The 21477-nt window shown below is 35.9% G+C and overlaps 1 protein-coding gene across 1 annotated transcript in view; it reads left to right on the top strand.

Moving 5' to 3' along the window:
- The window catches only part of HLTF (helicase like transcription factor), a gene marked incomplete at both ends in the record, with an annotated part of 48367 nt that overhangs the window by 3323 nt on the left and 23567 nt on the right, over positions 1-21477 (top strand). Inside the window, 11 exons of the mRNA XM_080696598.1 lie at positions 2478-2644; positions 3886-4019; positions 6091-6188; positions 8429-8503; positions 8653-8844; positions 11557-11652; positions 14292-14376; positions 15543-15633; positions 16805-16884; positions 16976-17020; positions 18493-18582. Coding sequence (XP_080552724.1) covers positions 2478-2644; positions 3886-4019; positions 6091-6188; positions 8429-8503; positions 8653-8844; positions 11557-11652; positions 14292-14376; positions 15543-15633; positions 16805-16884; positions 16976-17020; positions 18493-18582 — 1153 coding nt within the window. The remainder of the gene's footprint in view (positions 1-2477; positions 2645-3885; positions 4020-6090; positions 6189-8428; positions 8504-8652; positions 8845-11556; positions 11653-14291; positions 14377-15542; positions 15634-16804; positions 16885-16975; positions 17021-18492; positions 18583-21477) is intronic.

The raw sequence follows: 21477 nt of genomic DNA on the forward strand, positions 1-21477 counted from the left end.
TGTGTGTGTGTACTGGGGATTGAAGTCTACCTCTGAGCTTCACTTTAACCTAATTTTGTTTCTTATTTGGAAACAGCGTCTCACTAGGTTGCTGAGAGTCCCTAGGTTGCCAAGGCTGGCTTTGAACCTGTTATCCTCCTGTCTCAGCCTCCCAAGTACTGGGATTACAAGCATGGGCCTCCATGCCTGGCTTGGTTTTTCTTTTTTTCTAGTTCTTTTAGAACTCTCAGTTCTTATTTGATACCTATCTGTTCTCTTGCCCCATGTCTATTTCTCGGCTTCCTTATTTGAAGTTTTGAATGATTTTTTAATTCGTTAAAAACCTGCAGTCCTCCTGTTTTAGCCTCCCAATAGTACTGGGATTACAAATGTGTGCCACCACGCCCGACATGTAGTACTCTGTGTGTGTGTGTACATGAATATGTGTGTTACTGGGGATGGAACCCAGGGACATCCTACCTCTGAGCTATACTTTTAGCCTTATTTTATTTTTTATTTTGAAACAGGGGCTCCCTAAGTTGCTGAGAGTCTTACTACTTGCTGAGGCTGTTCACGAACCACAATCATCCTGTCTCAGCCTCCCAAATTCTGGGATTACAAGCGTGCGTCACCACACCTGGCTTTTGTTTCCTTTCTTTTCAAGCAGCCTCTCAGGTTTATTTATTTATTTATTTATTTATTTATTTATTTATTTGGGTATTGGGGATTGGACCCAGGGACATTCCTACCTCTGAACTACACCCCCAGCTCTATTTTATTTTATTTTATTTTTTGGTACTGGGGATTGAACCTGGGACATTTTACCTCTGAGCAACACCTCCAGCCTGTTTTTTTTATTTTTTATATTGAAACAGGGTCTCACTGAGTTGCAAATGCCCTTACTAAGTAGCTGAGGCTGTCCTTGAACCATGATCCTTTTGTCTCAACCTCCCAAATGCTGGGATTACAAGTGTGTGCCACCATGCCTGGCTCCAATTTTATTTTGAAACTGGGTCTCAATAAGTTGCTGTGGCTGGCTTCAAACTTGTGATCCTCCTGTTACAGCCTCCCAAGTATTGGGATTACAGGCATGCACTACCATGCCCAGGTCGTGTGTGTGTGTGTGTGTGTGTCTGTTTGTCTGTGTGTGAGATTGAGTGGCTGGGGATTGAACTCTGCCGTTTTACCTCTGAGCTGTATTCCCAGCCCTTTATTAAAATTTTTGTATTGTTTTGTGGGTCTGGGAATGGAACCCAGGGGCGTTTGGCCTCCGAGCTGTACCCCCTGCCCTATTTTTTATTCTTTATTTTGAAACTGGGTCTCACTGAGTTGCAAAGGGGCCTCACTAAGTAGCTGAGGCTGTCCGCGAACCGTGATCCTCCAGTCTCAGCCTCCTGAATGCTGGAATTACAAGTGTGTGCCACCACACTCAGTTTAAAATTTTGTATTTTTGAAGTGGTCTCACTATCTGCCTGAGGCTGTCTTCATACCTGCAATCCTCCTGTCTTAGCCTTCCATGTACTGGGATTACTGGCATATGCTACCAGGCCTGACACTAAATGTTCTGTTAAGTACTGGGTTGCTTTATCTTCAAAGTTTTGTTACAGTACTTGTATTACTCATTTTAAAATATTTTAAGTTTTTAATAAGCTATAGTTAAATTGCTTATTATTTATTGGCCCATCAAAGACTTTATAATAAGGTAGTTTCTTTTTCTATTCTAAAATACTATTATGATTGGTTCTTCTTCTTTCTTCTTCTCTGGGGATTGAACCCAGGGGTATTCTATCTTCAAGTTATATCCCCAGCCCTTTTTTATCTTTTGTTTTGAAACAGGGTCTCCTTGGTTTCTGAGAGTCTCATTGTGTTGCTGAAGCTATCCTTGAACCTGCAATCCTCCTGTCTCGGCTTCCCAAATATTAGGATTACAGGCATGTGCTATCACACCTGACTCTTTTTAATATTTGTGTGTGTGTGTGTGGTCTTGGGGATGGAATCAAGGGTGTCCTATCTCTGAGGTATAGCCACAGCCCTCTTTTAGTTTTTATTTTGAAACAAGGTCTTGCTAAGTTGTGAAGGGTCTTACTAAGTTGCTGAGGTTGGCCTCTGACTGTCTTAGCCTCCCAAATACTGGGATTGCAGGCGTGTGCCTCAGTTGCCTTTTTTTTTTTTTTAAATCTTTGTCTTAATATTGGAACCATGTCTTCTTTGTTTTTTGTAGTTTCTAATATTTGGGTTCATTTATATTCTATTTAATGAACACTTGCCCAAGAGAGCTCTCTCGCTGCCTCTGAGATGGGCTCAGAAGTCACATACCTCCAGCCTTACAACATGTCTTCTAAAGAACCAGCAGAGAGGTCCAATAATGACAGTTCTTTAGGAATGGGTCTTTGGAAGAACTATTTCAAAATGAATAGAATTTTCAGGTAAAATATAATAAAGTCAAGATATTATTGTCTACTTATATTCATAATGTGTTTCCTGTTTATTTTTATTAGGTTAATAATAATGAAATGGTTGCATTACAACGAGAGCCTACTAACCCCTATGATAAAAATGCAATTAAAGTAAACAATGTGAATGGAAATCAGGTTGGCCACTTAAAGAAGGATCTTGCAGCTGCTTTGGCCTATATCATGGACAACAAGTTGGCACAAGTCGAAGGGTAATGTACTTTCAGAGTTGGTAGTTAATAATTGTGAGTCTTAGTTCTCTTTGGTCTTGCTGGGCCTTCTTAGAGTCTAGATACATACTGTGGCACTTTTTCCTCACAGTTCCTTTAGTCGTGTGGTCAAGCCTCTTACTTCCTCCACTATCTGGTCATCAAGTAGCTCTTATTTTCCTACTGAACTATTACCATGCAGAAAATGAGATTTAGGTCCATATATTAAAAAGTATACTCCATATCTCTAAACCTTTTGATGCATAGATTTGAGAGTTTGGAAGTGTTAATTTAAATCAGAGCCTGTAAACTGGTAGCTTATGATAAGATATAGGTACATTTTTATTTGCCTGCCTAGTGTTTCAGGAATTTAAAAATTTATTTGCAACATTCAGATTTAGATATTCTCTATTTTCTGCATATTAGTTTATGCTTCTGAAAATAAAATTTATTAAAGTTTTTCTCTTAAATGGAGGATCTGGTGATGCTGGACCCTCATTTCCACGTAACATTAGTTGAATGCCTGAGAAGAGCTGCTCCCTTAGCTAGGGCATGTGCTCTCTCCGTTCTTTCACCTCTTTATTTTTTAAACTCTTATTCTCCTCTTGGTTACCCTTTCTTTTTTAGGCATTTGTGTTTGTGATCTCAGTTTAAGTATTTGGGATATTCATACCCCAATCCTAATTCTTTAGGATATTCATATCCTAGTCCCAGGTGAGTTTGGGAGATAAATGTTCAGCAATATCTCATTCTGTTTTCTGCTTTATCAGTTCATTTCAGATACTGTGAGTAATTTTTTAGTTACTCTTAGATTAGAAATAGTTCTTGCATATCATTTCCCTTTCTTTGAGCAAGAGTAAATTGCTACCCTTAGTGGTTCTTTAGCCAAAACTCCTTTCAAATGAATTTACTATTTTATTTATCTTACAATCTTATGTATAAGCTATCCCTGGTGTGTGTGTGTTACAAGGGATGGAGTCCAGGGACAATCTACCTCTGAGTCTACCTCTGAGCTACACCCCCAGCCCTATTTTATTTTTATTTTGAAGCAGGGTCTCACTAGGTTGATGAGAGTCTCACTACTTGTTGAGGCTGTCTTCCTCCCAGGGACGGTCTCAGCCTCCCAGGGACTGGGATACAAGTGTGTGCCACCACGCTCGGCTTGGATATATTTGTAATAGATTCTTAATTAGGATAAAAAAAATCTTTCTAATTCCCTTTTTTTCCCTCCAAAATGTTAACAGGGTAGTTCCTTTTGGTGCAAATAATGCTTTTACCATGCCTCTGCATATGACTTTTTGGGGAAAAGAAGAAAATAGAACAGCAGTTTTAGATCAGTTGAAGAAACATGGATTTAAATTGGGTCCTGCACCAAAAAGTAAGTTTAGGTTTTAAATATAATTGATACTGTGAGTTGCAGGAATTATAAAACATTTGTTCTTTTTTTTTTTTTTCAGTTTGGTTAGCTAAACTAATTTGTGCTGAAGGAGTTAAAACTTTTTTGGAGTCTTAAAATTTCTGTTTATCTTTTGAAAAATAGTGATACATCACTTGATAATGGGAACAAATTCTGCAAAGTGCATTTTGTTGTGCAAACATCCTAGAGTGGTGTTACACAAACTAAGATGCACTGGGCTGTGTCATCTTATAGGACCATCATTTTATTTATTTATTTTTTATTTTTTTGGTGGTACTGGGGGTGGAACCCAGAGGCTTTCTACCTCTGGGCTATACTCCCAGACCCATTTTATACTTTATTTGGAAACAGGGTCTCACTAAGTTGCTGAGAGCCTCACTAAGTATTAGCTGAGGTTAGCTTCGAACCTGTGCAATCCTGTCTCAGCCTCCCAAGTGCAGGGACTGCGAGCGTACGCCACCACGCCTGGCTTGCTTATTTATTTATTTACTTATTTATTTATTTTTTGGCGGCACTGGGTTTTCTGGAAGTCCTTCTATCTCTGGGCTACATTCCCAGACCTATTTTTTATATTTTTATTTGGAAACAGGGTCTCTTAAGCCAGCATGGCTGGCTTCGAACATGTGCCATCCTCCTGTCTCTGCCTCCCAAGCACGGGGATTACAAGTGTGCGCCACCACGCCCGGCTAGGACCATAATTTTTTTTTTTTTTTTTTTTTTGGTGGTACTGGGGTGGAACCCAGAGGCTTTCTACCTCCAGACTATACTCTCAGACCTATTTTTTATTATTTGGAAACAAGGTCTCACTGAGTTGCTGAGTGCCTCACTAAGTAGCTGAGGCTGGCTTCGAACCTGTGCGATCCTCCTGTCTCAGCCTCCCAAGTGCAGGGATTACAAGCGTGTGCCACCATGCCCGGCTAGGACCATCCTTTTATATCTCATCCATCATTGATTGAAATGTCTGCATGTGGTGCATGACTAACCATAGATACACACATACACACACAGGAGGTTTCATATGTCTTTCTTCTTTTCCCCCAATGCAAACATCTGAACATCCCTGATTTTTAACATTCTTTTTGGTAAATTTTAGACAAAAAGAATCTCCCAGTAGGGAATGAAAAAGGGTTGTTTGAGTAGAGTTTATTCAAATACTACTCAATTAATTTAATGTATTTTTGAATGATTTAGTTTTGTTGGTGTGTCAGGGGCATTTTACCTCTGAGCCACACCCCCAGCCCTTTTTTTTTTTTTTTTTGGTGGTACTAGGGCTGGAACCCAGGAGCTTTCTACCTTCGGGCTTCACCCACAGTCCTATTTTTTATATTTTATTTGGAAACAGGGTCTCATGAACTTGCTGATAGCCTAAGTAGTGGAGGCTGACTTCAAACCTATGTGATCCTCCTGTCTCAGCCTCCCAAGTACTGGGATTATAAGCATGTGCCACCACACCTGGCATTTTTTATTTTAAAACAGACTCTTACTAAGTTGCAGAGGTTGGCTGTGAACCTGTGATCTTCCTGTCTCAGCTTCCCAAGTACTGGGATTAAAAACATGCACCACCATGCCTAGCATGATTTAGTATTTACTTTAAATTTTTTAGGGTTGGAGATGTCACTTATAGAGTGCGTACCTAATTTTTTTCTTATTATTGGAAATGGGGGTTAAACCCAGGGGCATTCTATCTCTAAACTATACCTTCAGATCTTTTAAACTTTTTTAGTTTGAAACAAGATCTTGCTAAGTTGCTGAGGGTCTTGCAAAGTTGCTGAGACTGGCCTCAAACTTGTAATCTGTCTTCAGCCTCCTAAGTATTGAGATTATAGGTATGTGCCACCATGCCTGGCTCTTGTGTAAAATGTTTTTATTTTTGCAGTGTTTAAAATTGAACCGTGGGCTTTGTGCATGCTAGGTCAATGCTCTATCACTGACCTACATCCTCAGCCCTATGGTAATTTTTAAGGGAGCTTAAAGTTTTAAAAGCCACTTTTTATTTCACTTAATGATTTTATTCTTTATTTGTAAATGATAGCTTTAGGATTCGGTTTGGAAAGTGGTTGGAGCTCTGGAAGAGCTGGACCAAGCTATAGTATGCCAGTGCATGCTGCAGTACAGATGACGACTGAACAGGTATGCTGTTTTTATTTTGTACTGAAATGTGAAAGTGGATTTTAATGTTGAAGGTTGGTGTTTAAAAGACTATGATAAATATGTGTGTGCTGGTATTATTCATCTTCAGACATATTGTTAAAGTTAAATGAAACTTACTGTATAATAAGAATGTGTGTGTGTGTGTGTGTGTGTGTGTGTGTGTGTGCGCACGCGCTTGCAAACATCATCTAAAAAGTAGTGATAAGGAATGTGGCGATCCCACAGAAATTGGTTCTGGGATGCCCAAATCTCATATATAAAATGGCATAGCAGCCCAGCATGGTAGCCCACTCCTGTAATCCCAGTATTTGGGAAACTAAGACAGGAGGACCACAGGTTCAGAGCCATCCATAGGAACTTAGCTAGGCTTTCAGCAACTTAGTGAAATCTTGTTTCCAAATTAAAAAAAAAAAAAAAAAAAGTAGGGCTGGGGTATAGCTCAGAGACAGAATTTGGAGTCAATCCCTAGCATCACAAAAACGAAAACGAAAAAAAGTAAAAAGGCATAGTTGTTGGATAAAATGTACTTATATTCTTCCATATATACTTTAAATCTTTTCTAGATTACTTATAATATCAAATATACCATAAATACTATATAAATACTTGATAAACTGTTTAGGGAATAATGACAAGGAAGAAAAGTGTCCATCTTTAGTACATACCCAGTCGTCACATGCCTACCTCCATTTATGATCTGTGGCTGGTTGGATCTGCTGAGATGTGATTATATCTATACCTAAACATTCATACATACATAAAAACATGTGTATTACTGTATATACATGAGATATTTTTGCATTTGAAATTTTCAACGTACACAAGTAATTTTTTTTAAAAATTTGAAATTTGAAATTTACTCTTCCTTTCAGTAAGGTTGCAAATGCAACACTAAAGTATTAACTCTAAATCTTTGGCATTATGCTGGTTCTTACTTTGTTAATTTGTAATCCAGGATACTGTTATGCCGAATTAATATGAAGAAAAGTTTATAAAATAAGTAAATGCAGATCAATTTAAAAATATCATCCAAGCATTTATATTTCTATCTGCCGGTGTTAGCCTTTTTGTATTATAATCGTGGCTTCCTTGTTTTTCCTGTGTATTATTGTTAGAAGGGCTTGCGCCTGTGTCTGGTGAGTAAACCCTGGCCACCTCTACTAACTTTTTGGACCTGACTTGATTTCTTCTAGGCTGCTGGTATGCTTTATGTGTTAATTTGCAAAAGTGATTGTGACACCTGCAGTATATGTTGCTATAAAATTGGACTAGATCGGTTTAAATGGCCAGCTAAATAAGCATAATAATGAAATAATTGTAATATTGTGTGGCATATAGCAAGTATCTTATTATAGTAGTAATAAATGAAATGTTGACCTGAAATAGGGTTGTGTTTACCTGATAAGATTGCCAAAAGAGTTTGAATGCAACTAATAGACTCAGAGTTTTAATGACAGAATTTGGAGTTTGTCTAAATTCAGTTCATTCTTTTCATTTCATAGGAATAAGATACAGGATCATAAAAGTTAAGTACTTTGCCCAGATTTATATAGGTTTAATTGTGATAGACCTGTGACTGAAACCCAGAACTTGTAACTATTTCTCTTTTTTCGTCCTGCTGAAGATGGAATCCAGGGTCTTATACATGCTAGGCAAATGCTCTACCATGGAGCTCTGTCCCCAGCCCCTTATAACTCATTTTTATCTGTATTTTTCCAAATATAACGAAGTTACCTTTTCAAACAAAAATATATTTTCATTGTACTTGCAGTGTGCAGTACAGTATCTCAGAAGAGTTAATTAACATGTCATTTGGCATTTTACTCTTTTAGTTAATAAATGATATGAAATCATATAATTCTAGCTACTTAGGAGTGTGAGGCAGGAGGATCACAAGTTTTAAGCCGACCTGGGCAATGTAGTGGGACCCTGTCTCAGGAATATTAAAAGATTTTGCAACTCAGTGAGACCCTGTTTCAAAATAAAGAATAAAAAAATAGGGCTAAGAGTGTAGCTTGGAGGTAGAATGCCCCTGGGCTCCATCCCCAGGGCCGCAAAAAAGAAAAAAAGAAAAAGAGCTGGGATACAGGTTAGTGGCCAAATGCCCCTGAGTTCAGTTTTCTAGTACTAAAGGGGGAAGAAGTAGATAGGAAATCTCTGAAGTGCATTTATCACTTTTAATTGGTTTGCTTAATTGGTGTTTCTTGTTGCTGTTGCAGCTTAAAACAGAATTTGACAAACTGTTTGAAGATCTGAAAGAAGATGATAAAACTCATGAAATGGAACCAGCTGAGGTATTGAATCAGTATTTTCTATTTAAAGTTAAAAATTTAAAAATAGGCCAATAATTTATACATTTCTTATCATAAGACCAACTTTGAGGTACTGCATGCAAAGAAATGAAGGACTGAGCATATTTCTCTGTGTGATACTTTATTTATAGGCTATTGAAACACTATTGCTTCCACATCAAAAACAAGCCCTCGCTTGGATGATTTCACGGGAAAACAGTAAAGAACTTCCACCATTCTGGGAACAGCGAGATGACTTATACTATAACACAATAACAAATTTTTCTGAAAAAGACCGACCAGAAAATGTCCGTGGAGGAATTTTAGCTGATGATATGGGTTTGGTAATTATTTATTTTCTTAATAAAGCCTTGTTTTGTGATTATGATGTTATAATCACAATTATAATGTTATAGTTTTGAAGTTGAAGAATTGGTGCCAGCTTAGGATGAGATTTTACTTTGAATGTAAAGTAGGGTTGTTTTGTATATGGTTTTCACTTAATGGAAGTTTTTTTATTGGTTAAAGAGTGATTAAAATAGGTAATAATAATGGTTAACCATGTATTTCTTGATTTTCTTTCCTTTTTTTTAAACTCAGAATAATTTCATAGATTTTCTTTAAAAGAATGAAGATAGGGCTGAGGATGTAGCTCAGTTGTAGAGAGTTTGCTTAGCATGCACCCAAACCCAGCACTGAAAAAAACAAAGACAATGTTATGTGAAATTGTAGTCTATCGCAAATATTGTAATCAGCAGAGCACTTAATAGATGTTTATGATTTGCCGCATGAGCAGTATTTATACTGTATGGTCTCGGTAACCTTTTTTACTCTTAAAAATTATTGAGGATCAGCCGGGCGTAGTGGTGCACACTTGTAATCCCAGTATTTAGGAGGCTGAGACAGGAAGATCATGGTTTGCAGACAACCTCAGCTACTTAGTGAGGCCCTTTGCAACTCAGTGAGACCCTGTTTCAAAATAAAGAATAAGAAAAATATAGGGCTGGGGATGTAGCTCAGAGGTAGAATGCCCCTTGGTTCCATCTTCACTACCAAAAAAAAAAAGTTAAAAAGAACTCAAAATAAATATATATTTAAATGAAAGTAACTGTTCTAGACCACTGCAATTTTGGTGAGAACAGTGATATTGTTTTATATTTTTGCAAGTATTTTTGGATGTTTCAGACAAATGTATGACAGTTGAATTCTTACACCTTTTTTTCATTCAATCTGTTGGAATATGTTATTTTTGATTGAAATACAAGGAGAAATCTTGTCCTCATTACAGATATTTAGTTGTAAAGGGAAGAGTATTTTAATAGCTTTTTAGAGAATTGTAGATTTCTTCTTTTATACGACACTGAAATCCAGTATTAGTTTACTAAAGATTAACAGTTAAGATATGGAACCTAAGTGATATCAGTGAACTTTTATTAAAATACATCTGTGTATCTTGCACATTGAATAGATTTTTCTACCCATGCGTAATTTTATAACCAGGCTTACTCACATAGACTGATTGAGTTATGCAGATCTGCCAAATGTGCATGAATTTCAATATACAGTATCAAATTTATATTAACATCACCACTGATCTTAACTAGAGAAGCATATAATTTTTGGAAGCAGTTATATTTGTAGTGTCACAAGTTTTGTAACATTCTAATTTTCATCTGAAAATTCAAATTTTATTCTTAAACAGATACTCCCGAGTTGTTTTTCTTAAACATGACAGCCTTACTGTTCATTTTTAAGAAAATATATTCCAGACACTTACTCAGGAAAAATGACAGCTGACAGTTACTCTTTCAAATAAAACAATGATGTATGAAAAGAGGTGATTAGTCGAGCTTGCAGCTTTGTATTAGGCAGTTTTATTCGAGGCACACTCATATTTTGATATGCAACAGAAGTATTTTATATGTACTTTCCATTGTTGTTATACAGAATAAAATTAAGATGTGTAATTAAGAGATGAGATTTGACAAAATTAATATGTACCACTTTAAGAATATTCTTAAGGGAAACTTGTTTTCTCAATTTCTCAGTTTGTGACAGTTAAGAATAGGGCTGTAGTGTATAGTGTAGTGCCAGCCACTTTGTTTCGTTCTAAAGCACCAGTACTTTCCAACATTGCTTTTTTTTTTTTTATGACTGAAGATCGAACCCAGGAGCATTCTATTCCCAAGCTGTGCCCCTAACCCTTTATTTTTTATTTCAAAACATTGTCTTGCTAAATTGCCGAGATTGGCCTGGAACCTGTGATCCTTTTGTTTCAGCCTCAAGTACTAGGATTCTAAGTGTGCATTGCTATGCTTGGCTCAGCATTAGTTTTTGAGCATTAATGCAGATGTCAACCAAATAAGCTCTTATTTAATAGTTATAAAAATAGTTCTGACCTCTCGGTTTCCTGAAAGGATCCTAGGACCCACCCTGGGATTTGTGGCCCGCACTTGAGAACTGCTGATTTATACTGCTTTAAAACTGTCAGATATTTATTTTTGTATTGCCAACTAAAAATTCCATCCCAGAAAATCATGAGAAATTAACATGTTTCCATTTATGGAAAATGCACAGGAAATTTGCCCTTAAGTTGTGACTTTTAAGTTTTGGTGCTATCTTTAAATCAAATTAGTAGAACAATTAAGTCTATAAACATACTGGAATTGGTAATCATTTAAAATTAGGTCTGAACTTCATAGCAAGCACATAATTCTAAATAGTTTTATGATAAAATTAGTAGATGAAAGCTAAATGTGGAATTTTAGAACAGTAGTTATTTAATAAGTGAGATATATTAGAGAAGTTTGCAGTATTTTTTTAAAATTTGCAGTATTTTATAGTATAAATTAATAATTTCCAATAATGTGGTAAGAAAATGTATTGAACTAAATGAAATACTAGGTTTCATTAACACATGTATCAGTTAATAAAATAATGATACACTTTGGTGGCCTTGATTAATAGAGTGTTTTATGACTATATTTTAAAACTAATTTTAGAATGTTTTGTGGTCACCTAAGTTTTCCAATCTAACCATTGTCTTTTTAAAACAGGGCAAAACTCTTACAGCCATTGCAGTCATTCTTACCAACTTCCATGAGGGCAAACCTCTTCCTGTTGAAAAAACTAGAAAGAGTCAAGTGAAGAAGGTAAAAGTATTAGTAAGTGCATTTTCTGTGAAGTGTCATTACTGTGAAACCTTTAGACTTTATTAAAAAATAATTTCCAAGAAATTGTTGTATCTGATGTTTTTGGAATTGTGATTAATAGTCTCGTGTGTATATGAGAATGAAAATAACACACTTATGAGGGCAATTGGTATACATACTAAGAGCCTTGATGTAGTAATTTCTAACAATCTTACTAAAGGAGTTATCATAAATTTGTTTTTCCAAATATTGTAGTACATGTTATTTCTCCAACATTATTTTAAAGATAGATAATTTGAAATATTTCTCGATAGATAACTGTTTATGATCCAGCCATAAAATGGAAAACTATAAAACCACAAAAGTTTGTTTTGAGGAATATGCACTCGTGTGTGTGTGTGTGTGTGTGTGTGTGTGTGTTGTGTGTGTTGTGTGGGGATTGAATCCAGGACCTTATGCCTCTTAGGCAAATGCTGGACCACTGGGCTACATTTTTTTTTTTTTTTTTTTTTTTTTTTTTTAGTAAAAGAAAAGTCCCAAATACAAATCTATGTATGGAATTAAAATCTTCACTTTTACATAATAACTTATGTATAAATGTTTTAACATACTGGACACCAAATTATTAATGGTATTTTATATCCTACTGATGAGAATATTGGTGACTTTTCTTGATATTTAGTATATATGTATATTTTAATACATATTTACATAATATGTCGATATTTAATTTCTGAGAATTAGCTTAATGAGAAAATTAAATGGTATTAGAAATAATTAGCTCAAAGTGGTGGTTTAGGTTTTAATCCCAGTACTAGGAAGACTGAGACAGGAGGATGGTGATTCACAGATACCCTCAGCTTATATTGAGGCCCTCTGCAATTTAGACCTTGTTTCAAAGTAAAGAATAAAAAATAGTGCTGGAGGTGTAGCTTGGAGGAAGAATGCAATGCCCCTGGGTTCCACCCCCAATTTCAAAAAAAAGGGAAATAATTATTTTTTTTTGTTTTTACCTGAAACATCCTAAGATTAAAGTAGTGTATAGCAAAAAGATGTGTTTGAAATATTTATTTAAACTTTTTGGGGGTAGGGGCACTGGGGGTTGAACCCAGGAGCATTCTACCTCTGAGCTACACCTCTAGCCCTATTTTATTTTATTTTGAAACAGTCTTGCTAGGTTGCTGACCATCTCACTACTTGCTGAGGCTGTCCTCAAACCTGTGATTCTCCTGTCTAAGCCTCCCAAGGATGCACCACCATGCCCAGCTTTTTGAGCTCTTTTGAACTACTGTTATTCTCAGTATTGAATTTTCAGAGAGACTGCACTCCAGTATCCCGGCACCTATTTGTTGAGATTTTATTTTATTAATTTCTGTACTTTGTTGCATTGCCTTCTTTCTGTCTATTGAGAGTGAAACCTGTTATTTTAGAAGCTCAGATTTAATTCTTTACTGAATAGCCTATGCTTTATGTCTTGTTCCTCCCTTTTTTCCTCCCTTTTGGATATTAAAACTGAAGTTCTAGGGTTATCGGATTGGTAGAAGGATATATAAGACTACTTATAGCTTCTGTCTTAATTATCAGTAAGAATTTCTCATATTTTTCCAAGGTCAGCAATACAAGGTGCTACATGGTAAGATAGTTTGAGGATATTTAGTTGAAATGAAAACTGAAGATACGATTTTTTTAGCAAATAATTTATTGCAACAAAAATTGTACTATTTGACCTAGATTTAGGTACTCTAAACTTAATGTGTCATTAAGTTCCTTTTGATTGGAGTGTAGTATGACTTGTTATAGGTTGGATATTATAGAAAGCTATGCCCTCAGCTCCAACCACATACTTTTAGTAAAACTGCAGTGGGATTTTATGAAGTTTTAAAAATTCTACTTTTATAGAATTACTTTTTGTATTTATACATTGAAGCATTTTGAAACAATGGGTGCACATGAAGAGAAAGGGGAGAGTAGGGCTGGCAGGAAAATCCCTGACAGGGTGAGCAGAGGGCGCTGTGGGTCCTGTACTACTGCATCTGTCTGCCCAGGGAATTCCAGATAAGAGTGTGGTAATGGTGGCCCTGGTACAGGTGTATTATTTCCTGAATAGGGAGTCTTGATGTAGAATTTGTATAGTAGTCTGAGAATTTGTAATTCTAAAGTAAATCTTATGAGTTTTCACAGTAACATAAAATTGACATACTCTTTTTGTATTCCTTTTGAAAAGGAAAAGACCAGATAGTTTTTATATTTGAGATACTGGTGAAAAAAAATTTTAATTGACTTATACATTCTTTTGTTGTTGTTGTTCTGGGGATTGAACCCAGAGGCCTTCAACCTCCAACCTATACTTCCAGCCCGATTTTTTTTATTTTGAAATGGGGTCTTACTAAGTTGCGGAGGCCTTGCTAAGTAAGCTGAGGCTGGCCACAAACCTGGATCCTCCTGTTTCATCCTCCCAAGTACTGGGATTTTAAGCATGTGCCACCATGTTTGGCCATTTTATATTGTTCTTCACTTACCTCCCTTCTGCCTGCCATTGCCTCAGAATTGGGTAGCAATTTAAGTAGTCAGTTATGTAAAGTATGCAATATAAAATAGGATCCCTTTTAAATCTGTTTAAAACTGATGATTTCTCTCAGGAATATAAAGAATATAATGTTAACGCTGAGCCTCTGGAATTTGAAGTGAGCAGTACCAGCGAAAGGACAGATGGGCAGAGGAAAGGTGAGCACTGCTATTGAGCATGCCCTGATGATTGGTGCGCATTTTTCCAACCTAAAGTAATTTCAGTTTTGGCTTGGAAGGCACAAAAATTTATGATTTCTTTCTAACTTGATGAGTATTGATAGGCTTTGTCAAGTAGGTAGTTGGACTGAGTCATTGTACACCAGGTAGAAGAGCCAACGAAGACCATTGGGTTGAGAAGAAAATTCCATGAAAAGGCACATTTAAGAAAAGTAGAGCATGTTTTGTTCTGCGACCTCGTTGTATTTTGTAGTATTTATAATGCATTATGCATGGAGAAGCAGACAAAGCGAGAAAAACAGGTGAGAGCCAAGATTTAGTAGTTATATGATTAAAGCAGAGTAAGGTTAAAGTATTTTAGGTATAAATGGTAGGTGAGGAGTTTAAAATAGCTACTCATTAAATTTGAGATAGGAAAGAGAAGTAAACATTTCAAGAAAAAATAAAGTTGAGAGTGGAGTTTTGTTTTGGTGTTATAAGAACAAATCCATGAGTTGGATGAGATTTGGGGTACAAGGAGAGATTAATAGGCATGTAGATGGAAATAAGAGCAAGGAAGTAGCTGCATGAGTCCCCATTAGAAGGAAAGAAATAAGGTGAGAGTGCGTAAATAAATGAGATTAGAAAGATAGGAAAATTAGGAGTCTTTAAGTAGTAGCATTTGGTTTTCCTTGTTAAACTAGAATCTAGGCATAGGATACATTGTGATGTTGGTCATTTAGAGAATGGCTTGCAGAGCTAAAGGAAGGTTTGCTAAGTGACACAAAGTGACTAAGATTTTGGAAATGTAAATGTATATAGCATCTCAAAGAGTTCTGCTTTGCCTCTCTCCCCCCGCCCCCCACACTCCTGGCAACCTCGTACAGAGTGTAATTGCAGCCAGTGTGGGGATTTGGCTGGATGGCTACTGGGAAAATACTGGGTTATAAAAAAAATTGAAGGTACTTCCTAATGAAAAATAAACATTAATAAAAATATAGAAAGTGTAGCTGGCTGTTTCAGGAGAGAACAGGGGACTTGAAAGGAATGAAGATGTTAAGAAAACTGCATGTCGGCAATTGGAAAACCAAGGCTTAAACAGGGATACTGCCGTTTTAAGACAGTTTGATAACATACTGCATCATTGTCTTTTTCTTTGAAAATAGAAAGATCTAGATGTAGTGAAGAACCCAGTATTTCAGATGTTAAGAAGAATAAGTATACCATGGCAGAATCGTCTGGCTCCCGCCCCAAGAGGTAATTCTGTAGTGATTCAGTTATATGAAATATTTTTATTTAAATTCTTCCCATTTTCTTGTGTTATAGAAAGATAACTGTTATATCCAATTAACTAGTTATTTCAAATACTTTTTTTCAGTCTAAAATTGGCAGAATTAATGTTAGGCAAATTAGTCTATTTTTATTTTTGCAAGTGACAAGTGATACTACCTCTTAAAGAAGCCAGTTGTCAATCTCCCATTGTTCTACCACCTTTCCTTTATTCTTTACCTAGGAATTAAGATCTAGTTCCTGGTTTTTTGTGCATTGATGAATGGAGGGTATTATACTAACATAGTCCTGAATCTAAGGCGAGTTTTAAATAAAACACCATTTCCCACAGATCCTACCATGAATCTATTAACTGCACGCACTACATTTATTCTCTGAAGTGTGTCTGCATACGTTTATTATAAATTGTTTAGTCTACCATCAGTATCTACAGATATGACACTGTGCCTGAGTTTCTGCTAGCTTTTCTACCAGCGGCAACTCAAAATTGCGCAGTTAGTATTAATATTCCATTTGGACTAGGCTCACAACTGGCACTCGTCAATTTTCCTTTTATTGAATCTCAAATCTTATAATTCTCAACTGACTAAACCTGGGTAGTAACAGGTACTCTAGATTAAATGAAAGGACATTGAAATGATGAGGGCACACATATGTATTATAACTAATACAGGTATGCTTACAGTACAGGAGATGTGATTCTAGGGGCCTTTGAATGCAGTAATTTATTCTGTAAGGTGGGTTGTGTTTTTGCTCCCTTTTTCATATGAAAATTTGTTATATTTCATTATTTAAACACATGTCATTTTAACATATATAGTATTATATCTTTTTTCTGTAATAAGCTTATTAGAATATATACATTTTGCAAACATACTATATAAAGATGTTTGAAGACACTTCTTTAAGCAATACTGAAATCTTTTCCTGGAGAAATGACTTAATTTTTCAAATTTAATAGAAATTGATGCTGCATTTTGTACCTAAGTACATCTGTCTGGTTATTAAAGCAGAAACTTAGCAGATTTAACTTTAATAAACAGTCAAGGCAAAATTATTTGTATTACATTTATTAAACATAGTAGTTATTCCATTTTATTTTGAGTTGATAACAAATTTCTGTGTGTATTAATTTTAGAAGAAAAGTTGCTGTTCAGTACATTGAAAGCAGTGATTCAGAGGAAATTGAAACAAGTGAATTGCCACAGAAAATGAAAGGTAATGTATAATGGATTTGATTTGATAATGTGTCCTGTAGTTGAATTTTCTAGTGTGCCCATTTTTATGTTTGTTTTGGTTTTGTTTTTAGGCAAACTGAAAAATGTACAGTCAGAGACTAAAACTAGGGTAAAAGGTAGGTGTATATTGTTACCTTTCAATACTCAACAATCTATACTTAAAGATGATTAAAGCAAACCTCTATTGATGTGCATCTCACAGGCATGGGAATTTTTACTAACAGACCTTAAACTTGGCAGCTGTTTTCATATTGACCTATCAAAGAACTTTTATATATATATATGTGTGTGTGTGTGTGTTAAATGAATTAAATGAGACTAATTCAAGAAATAGTTTCAAATTAAAATATAAGGGTTAGTACTTAAATTGACTTTAAACAAACCAAGATAATTTTTTTTACCATTTATAAAAAATAATAAAATTTATTCTCATATATAAATAGTAATTAGCTGGGTGCGGTGGTGCATGCTTGTAATCCCCGCGCTTGGGAGGCTGAGACAGGAGGATCGCACAGGTTTGAAGCCAGCCTCAGCTGCTTAGTGAGGCTCTCAGCAACTTAGTGAGACTCCGTTTCCAAATAAAATATAAAATGGGTTTGGGAGTATAGCCTGGAGGTAGAACAGCCCCTGGGTTCCATCCTCGTTACCACCAAAATATATATAATTAGATAAATAGTGATAAGAAAAGTTAGTTTCAGAGTGCTTTGGTAATACTAATATTATTTTACAGATGTAAAAATAATCAGTATTTTATCTTTAAGACATTTTTTATTTTTCTAATTCAAATCATATTTCTAGTGAGTTGAGAAATAATGTTGCATTTGGGGGGGGGGGAATGATCACCACTAGACTGATCTGAAAATTTGGCTACCTCATCATTACATGTCAAACATCTGTTTTTTTTTAAAAAAAATTCTTTCCTGAGAGCTGAACCATTTTCATGTACCTGCTTCTACTTCTTTCCATTCCTCAAGAGAAGCAGCAAAAAGACAAAAGAGAAAAAGCAGTCTTACCATGTTTGATCACGTCTTCTGAGCTGGAAAGATAATGCTTTCTGTCAGAAGTGGCAATTTTGATTACCAGATGTTATTTAATAATGTTATACTCTTAAGGTAGAGATTTTTTTTTTTACTGATTTGAAATAACATTTATAATTTTCCCTTTTGGAAAATGCTGCTTTCTCCCTCATAAGATTTTCTGGCACTGCAGATAAAATATTTGAAAGCTAAAATTTGAACTTTTCAAAGAAAACGTTTTCTGAACCTAAGCTTGTCTTAAGATAGAGAGTATAAAAGTGATAATCTTTTTTTCCATACTGAGAAAATACCTGTGCCATAAAGCACAAAAGAGAGTTCCTTTTATTTTTTGTGGTACTGAGGATTGAATCCAGGGACATTCTACCTGTGAGCTACATCCTCAGTCCAATTTTATTTTTTATTTTGAAACAGGGCTGTGGAGGGCCTAAATACCTGAGCCTGACCATCCTGTTTCAGCCTCCCAAGTACTGAGATTATAAGAATTCAGCACTGTGCCCTCTCAAGGCTCCATTTAAAAACACTTAATGGTTGTAATGGTTTTTTTTCTTCAGCAGTGTCTTCTAAGGTAAAAGAAGATGCAGCATTTGCATGCGCTCTTACGTCATCTGCCCCTACAGCGAAGAAGAAAGTGATGAAAAAGGGTAAGTCTGCTTGTTTCCTAGTTTTTTGTGTTTTTTCAAATTTTCAACAATAATTAAATTATAGAAGTTATGGAACTATATTACACAAATTTTAGAAAATAGAGAAAATTGAAAGAAGCTATATCTTGATGTGGTTCCCTGGGGTGCCTTTTATTGTGTTTGGTTTACAGAGACAATGAGGTCCCTTCAGAATAGCAGTGATCTAGAGAAGGCACAAATTAAGTTATGGTTGCATTAAAGCTTAATTTAATTTGGATTGAACTGTAATAAAGATTTAAGTTTGGGAATCATCTGAATTTTTTTCTTTGAGACTGTTAGTGATCTATATTATAATTTTGTGTTCTGTAGTTCATAGGAAAATACTGCTTATGAACTAAGGTTAAAGAGGTCTGGGGACCAAAGTTATCACAGTGCCTTATGTCCTCCGTTTACATGTTGGGATTATAGCAGACAGTCTTATTTTCATGGAGTTTATAATCCAATCATGGGAAAAACATAGTAAGTAAGTCAATGAATAATTTTTAAAAAATGTGTGGAGCCAGGCCTGGGGTACATACCTGCAATCCCAGTACTTGGGAGGCTGAGACAGGAAGATCACAGGTTTGTGGGCAGCCTCAGCAACTTAGTGAGGCCTTTAGCAACTAAGGGAAACCCTGTTTCAAAATAAAAAAATTAAATAGGGCTAGGAGTATAGCCTGGAGGTAGAAGGAGTCTGGGTTTCATCTCTAGTAACACACACACGCATGCGCGCACATGAAGTAAAGGAGAATAAGACTTGAAGGGAGGCTATTAAAGAAGTGGTGTGTGTTTGTGTTTTACTGGGATTTGAATCCAAGGGCATTCTACCTCCTATTTTATTTAATTTTGAAAAAGAGTCATACTAAGTTGTGGAAAACCTCACCGAATGACTGAGGCTGGCCTCAAACCTTTGATCTTCTTCTCAGCCTCCCAAGTACTGGCTAGGAGGTACTATTTGGGATAACATAGAATCACTAGAAAGAGTCAACATTTGATCTAAGAATCAGATAATTAGGAATGGAAAACACAGACATTTCAGATGTATTACTCTTGAGTATAAGGAGCTTTTCAGTAGAGGTAGACTTAAGTTCACACATGGAAGACCCTTTCTGTTGAAGGCACATAGCAGTAATACAGAAGAGAGAATTAGCTGTGTTAAAACCAAAATGTATCTAGAAGAGAAGCAGAATAGAAACAGAAGTCAGTGAGTGGGGATGCAAACCATGTCTTCCCTAAGCCTTCTGGGAAATAATCACAGAAGTCATGAGGGAAAAATATAGAGTCTAGACTGTAAGAATGCATTACAAATCAGAGACTACTTAAAATAGACAAAGGATATACATCTGAAATCTGAACAAGAAAGCCAAAATAACTAATAGATACAGGAAAATATCTACAAACTCTGTAATTGGGGAAGTGCAAATTCACCATCGTACTCAGTTTTAAGCGTTTAAAAATCTTAAAATGCCATGTTAGGCAAGTTTGTGTAGCAGAAGGAACTCTCATGGGCCGTAATAGAGAGGGTCAGTTCCCATGAAGAGCAGCTGGCAAAGTGGAGTGAAGCTGAAGAGAAGCCATCTAGACCTATAATCTACATAGAGACCTGAGAAAGTGGCTTTGATTGCAGCATTATTTTAGCAAAATATTGGAAATAATATAAATATCGGCCAGTTGGAGAATGGAAAATAAATTGTAGTCTACTTGGTAAGTACCATTATGTCAGTTAAAAGGAATGTAATAGATTTACAAATGCTATTAAAGATAACATTAAATATGCTGTGAAACATAGGTTCCATATGATACTACATTATGTGTATTTTAAAATTTAAATTTGTGTGGGCACAGTAGACATAAATATCTAAAAATATGCAGAGTAAGGATACAGAATTCAAAATGTCAAAATATTTTTTTTTTAAATTCTTTTGTGATACTGGGGTTGGAACCCAGGGGCATTCCAACTCTGGGCTATACACTAAACCTTGTTTTATTTTTTATTTGGAAACACGGTCTCAGTAAGTTGGTAAGAGCCCCACTAAGTTGCTGAGGCTGTCTTCAAACTTGTGATCCTCCTGTGTCAGCCTTCCCAGGTACTGGGAATTATAGATATGTGCCACAATGCCTTATAAAAACAAAAGACAGATAAGATATACTATAAAGAATTATAGATGGCTTCAGGTTACATTTCTCTGTTGATAAAATTTTAGAGTTTTTTATTACCCAGCCAAAGTAAAAAAGAACTCTGAACTTGAGGGGTTTGCTCACTGGGAGTTGAAACTGGGGCGTCTCGTGCAAGGCAAATTCTCTACCGTGAAAGTACATCCTCTTGTATTCACTGTTGAGGAACGGAATTCTCCTTAATTTGTGGAAACTTTAAAGGACCGTACACTATTATGAAGTCTTAACAGTGCCTACTTGTGGTATGGTGAAATATGAGGAAATTAGCCATCTACAGAATGAATAAATTAATAAATTGAGAGAAAAATAGCATAAGCATTGTGTCCCGGTTTATGGTGATTACATAATCATACATGTCTCCATTGCTAAAATTAGCCTTCATATTAACCAGCAATTAAGTATTATGTTAGAAGGTTGTTTGCTGCCTTGTTTTTAACAAACTGAAGGGTAATCTTGGGTGAAATACTATAGAAAGGAACCATTATGCTTAGGCATCTCCTCCTTTTTTTTTTATTTATTTATTTTTTTCTTTGTGGTACTGGGGGTGGAACCCAAGGGGCTTTCTACCTCCGGGCTATACGCCCAGACCTATTTTTATATTTTATTTGGAAGCAGAGTCTCACTAAGTTGCTGAGAGCCTCACCAAGTAGCTGAGGCTGGCTTCAAATCTGCGCAATCCTCCTGTCTCAGCCTCCCAAGTAC

This window comes from Muscardinus avellanarius (genome assembly GCF_963383645.1).
Source record: "Muscardinus avellanarius genome assembly, chromosome: 5".
NCBI lineage: Eukaryota > Metazoa > Chordata > Mammalia > Rodentia > Gliridae > Muscardinus > Muscardinus avellanarius.